The sequence below is a fragment of the Hirundo rustica genome, chromosome 6 (genome assembly GCF_015227805.2).
Source record: "Hirundo rustica isolate bHirRus1 chromosome 6, bHirRus1.pri.v3, whole genome shotgun sequence".
Classification (NCBI taxonomy): Eukaryota; Metazoa; Chordata; class Aves; order Passeriformes; family Hirundinidae; genus Hirundo; species Hirundo rustica.
The window spans coordinates 61167141-61171605 of NC_053455.1; the positions used below are offsets into that span (position 1 = coordinate 61167141).

General features: G+C 48.0%; 1 protein-coding gene across 1 annotated transcript; it reads left to right on the top strand.

Annotated features, from left to right (window-relative positions):
• The first annotated feature begins 403 nt into the window (after positions 1 to 403).
• Positions 404 to 4061, top strand: FGF19 (fibroblast growth factor 19). Its single transcript, XM_040067615.2, has 3 exons — positions 404 to 629; positions 728 to 831; positions 3716 to 4061. Exons 1-3 carry the CDS (start codon positions 404 to 406, stop codon positions 4046 to 4048), a joined length of 663 nt encoding a protein of 220 aa, XP_039923549.1. The 3' UTR covers positions 4049 to 4061.
• Positions 4062 to 4465: the final 404 nt, after the last annotated feature.

A 4465-nucleotide genomic window follows, 5' to 3' on the forward strand; every position in this document is an offset into this window, starting at 1 on the left:
AAAGGGAAACGAAATACAGGACGGACAAGGGCGAAGGCAGAGGCTGAGCCGCGGCGGGGAGCGGAGCAGCCTCCTGCCACTGGGTGGGCTGGGTACACACACGCCCACCCCCGGTCCCCGTCCCGGCGCCGCATCGGGGCTGCGGGACGTGCAGCGCCCCGGGACGGCGGCCGGAGCTTCGCAGGAGCGGAGAGCTCGGAGATGCGGATGCGGAGGAAGAGACTTTAAGGTGTCCCCTGCGAAATGGTGCCACCCGCTCAATATTTTCGAGGGGAGTGACCGATCCGGCTATGAAATGGGCTCTATATGGGATGCGGTCGGATCGATGGAGCTGATAACGGCGAGCTATAAAAGGCCGGGGGGCGGCTGCGGCCGCGCTACAGCCCCGAGGCGCCGAGGCGGGATGGGGCTGCGCCCCGCCGCGCTGGCGCTGCTCGGTCTGGCGGCCGCCGCCGCCTCCGCGCTGCCGCTGCCGCTGCCCGACGCCGGCCCGCACCTCAACTACGGCTGGGGAGAGCCCATCCGGCTGCGGCACCTCTACACCGCCAGCAAGCACGGGCTCTTCAGCTGCTTCCTGCGCATCGGCGCCGACGGCCGGGTGGACGCGGCCGGCAGCCAGAGCCCGCAGAGTGAGTGGCGGCGGCGGGGATGGGGATGGGCACGGGGCAGGGCCGGGACCGCGGGGGTGACCCTGCTGTCCCCTGTCTGTCTCCCTCTCTGCCCGCAGGTCTGCTGGAGATCCGCGCCGTCGCCGTGCGCACCGTGGCCATCAAGGGCGTGCAGAGCTCCCGGTACCTGTGCATGGACGAGGCGGGGCGGCTGCACGGGCAGGTGAGCACCCTCGCTGCCGTCCCCGGGGGGATCTTCCGTGTTCTGATAATGGGGTGACAAGGCTTTCAGATGTCCGCCAGCCTCCCTCCCCTCCCGGTTCTACCTGCGGTTCTTGTCACCCTCACTGCCCCAAAGGCTGTGGGGATTGTCAGAAGGCAGTCAGGAAACGTCCTTTAGAAAGTAAATGATGTTTTTCGTGTCCTCTGCCGTAATATACTGAAAGTACAGCCCGGGGCAAAATTGCGTTTAGGTTTAAAATTCTCATCACTGGGAGACTGTAATTCTGCTGCAGAAACATCTGTGCTGTAGATGATGAATAATTTCTCACTGTTCGGGCCAGGCATTCTGGAAGAAAAAAATGTTAAAAAATGCTCCTTTGGAGAAGAGTTACAACCAGCTGGCTGCCAGGCATCCAACTCCCAGGAGCATGGATGGGGTTGCCGCCTCTTAGAAAAAGGATTTTGAGGGGGAAAGGATGTTTCCCCACTGCCTCAATTCTGCCCTGCCATAACAGCACACCTGCAGGACTCGGAGGGGTTGAGGAGTTAAGTGCCCCACTGATGCCACCAGGTTGTCTTTTTCACTGGGTTTAGCAACTAGCCATTGACCTAAACTTATTTTTAGGCATGTGAACACATTGTTGACTCTAGAATTTGACAGGTGCAGTTCAGATTTAGTCTGTACAGAAGCCCGAGTTTCACAGAGCAATGGCTTTTCACGATGCCGAAGTAAAGATACAGCTTTATTATTTTTTTATTACTCCAGCAAAATTTCTGCTGATTTTGGTCAGGAAAGGACTTGGCTCATTCTCAGAACTCCTAGTACCTTTAATAACAGCAACACTGATCTTTCTGAATGAGGATAGAATTTAGAATGCGGAACATAGAATTAAGCCTTTCTTTCTGAATTTCCTCGCTTTTCTGGGCTCAAATCAGTCGAGGCTCAGATGATATGGCAGGTCAATTATTAGCTTAACTCTTTAATGTATATCCAAAACAAATCAGAGCCTGGATTGTGCTCCCATTGGAGCTACCAGCTGAACTTGAGCAATCACAGAATTTTAAAATGGCTTTCCTATAACAACACGATTTGGAAGGCGTTCACGTTACCTGGAACTGCGTTTGTGGGTGTAGAGTGCTGGATGCAGGCTGGGGTTTTATTCTGAAAGCACAGCAGCACGTAGCCGTGCTGTCCCATCTCCGTGCTGCAGCCACCTGCTGTCACCTCTGTGCTCACAGCCCAGCCAGGCAACTCTGCAGGTAAATCTTTACCTTATCAGCACCACGCTCAGGACTGGGAGAACAAAAGGGCAAACACGGTGTCTGAACCTGTGCTCCTGCAACACGGCCTGTTTTGACACGGGGAAACTGAGGACTGGGGTTGGGTTTTGAATGTGCCGTGTGCCGTAGTCAGTAGTTTAGGGGAAATGCTGAGCATGCTGACATACTGTGATTCCTCCTGTGGGGGAAAAAAAAAAAATAACCTGGAAATACTTAAAAAGTCTACTTGGTACTTGTTTATAGAAACAGACAAGAGACCATCCCAATGAAGTGTAAAGGAAAAAGTATAGCTGAGACATGGGGACTCAATCAATATCTGTTGTTTGTAGTGTGCACTTCTTGAGCAAGAATCTCTTTTATTTCATCATCCTTTTTGAAGAGGCTGAGCACTTATAAAGACAGCTAACAATCCAGCCCCCAAAAATATGACATGTTTTTTGTCATATACACATATTTTTCTGAGATATAAGGTGTGTGTGTGTGTGGAAGGAAAAATATTGCCCCATTTTACTTGGAGAGAACACATTTTTAAAAATTACTTTATTAATTCAAAACATGCTTTTAAAAGATAACCAAATGCATGCCCTTAATTTTACTCCATGTTACTGAAGGTATCTGAGAAAGGCCTGAAAGTATTAGATATGCTCTCTGTTCAGACAGGCAGAACATTCATGTAAGGACATTTCTGTCTCTGCAGACCGAGACATAATCAGCAATTCTCTTTTATTGACCAAAGGTTCATTCACCTGCAATGTCTGAGAGTTAAATAGCACCAGAGTTACAAGAAATGCAGGGCTGGTGTAAAGACCTGGAGAGGTCTGACCTGCTGATATGTGTCTAATACAAAAATACAATATATTATTTACATACATATATATTTATAACTTAAGATGCTACAGGTATACAATATCTGCACAGGCCACTGCAGATGTAATCCTACAAATTCTTACCTAAGAAAATACATTCTTCTGTACAAAATCCTAACTTCTGCTAGTATTAATTCAACAGTTCTCATGCTAACGTGAAAATGACATTTTTATAAGGGTCTTTGGCTATTTCAGTAAACTTTGAGCGGAAAAAGGCAAAAATTACCTTTTAGCATTGTTCTACTGATTGGCCACGTTGCCTTTCTACAGACCTGATCCTTGCACAGGCAAATCTCTAACAGAGCAGGAGTTCTATACTTGGATTAGGACTCATGACTGCAATTAAGGACAGTCCATCTAAATCAGCACTGGCATCTGAGACTCTTTTTTTCCCCAGTGCTCAGGACAGGGTAAGTGTGGTGGCTGTAGAGAAACACATCCCAGGCTTCAAAGCTTATTTAATGGGATGGGCATGGAAAGAACTTCAGGGGTTCTGGAAGAGAAATAGAAATAGAAATAGAAATAGAATAGAATAGAATAGAATAGAATAGAATAGAATAGAATAGAATAGAATAGAATAGAATAGAATAGAATAGAAATAGAGTAGGAGACTGGGACAAGCCAGAAGGACACCCCCATCAAGGGACAAGGACTTCTCCCATCCAAGGTTTGTTTTGTGGTTGAATACAACCAGCCTAGTGGGTGTAGTTGTAATTCTTGCTATTCCTTGCTGTTCAGCTCAGGTATTCCACTGAAGACTGTTCCTTTGAGGAGGAGATTCGCCCGGACGGCTACAATGTGTACAGATCCAAAAAACACGGAATATCAGTGTCTTTGAGCAGTGCCAAACAAAGACAGCAGTTCAAGGGGAAAGATTTCCTTCCCCTGTCTCACTTCTTGCCCATGATCAACACGGTGCCCATGGAGTCGGCGGACTTCGGTGAATACGGTGATTACAGCCAGGCCTTTGAGCCAGAGGTGTTCTCCTCGCCCCTGGAGACGGACAGCATGGACCCCTTTGGCATCGCCTCCAAACTGTCCCCAGTGAAGAGCCCCAGCTTCCAGAAGTGACTGTGTTCCCACACGCATTTGTACAGAAACATTGCAGAGTGTGGGGTTTTAGCTTTTTGTGTAGTGATATTTGGAAACTTTTTTGTGTATTTGAGTATGGAGCCAGCCTCGCTCTCGTTGTAGCTGTAAGAAATGAGCGCCAACAGGCTGTTCTATATTCTAAAGAATTGCCTATCTGTAGTTTTATTTGGAGAAGGAGGATTAAATGTGAAAAGCTTAGTAGCTTTATCAGAACTCCTCCATAGGTGATGATAAAATAACTACAATTTTTTTTACACCAACTTCACTTCCACATATATTCACCTGTTATATCTGCTCATAAGAGCAAATGCAGAAAGCCTTTTCCTCTTCAGAGACCTCAAACTCAAACATTTGGACCAAATCTAGATGAAGGAAAACATCCTACCAGATGTAACT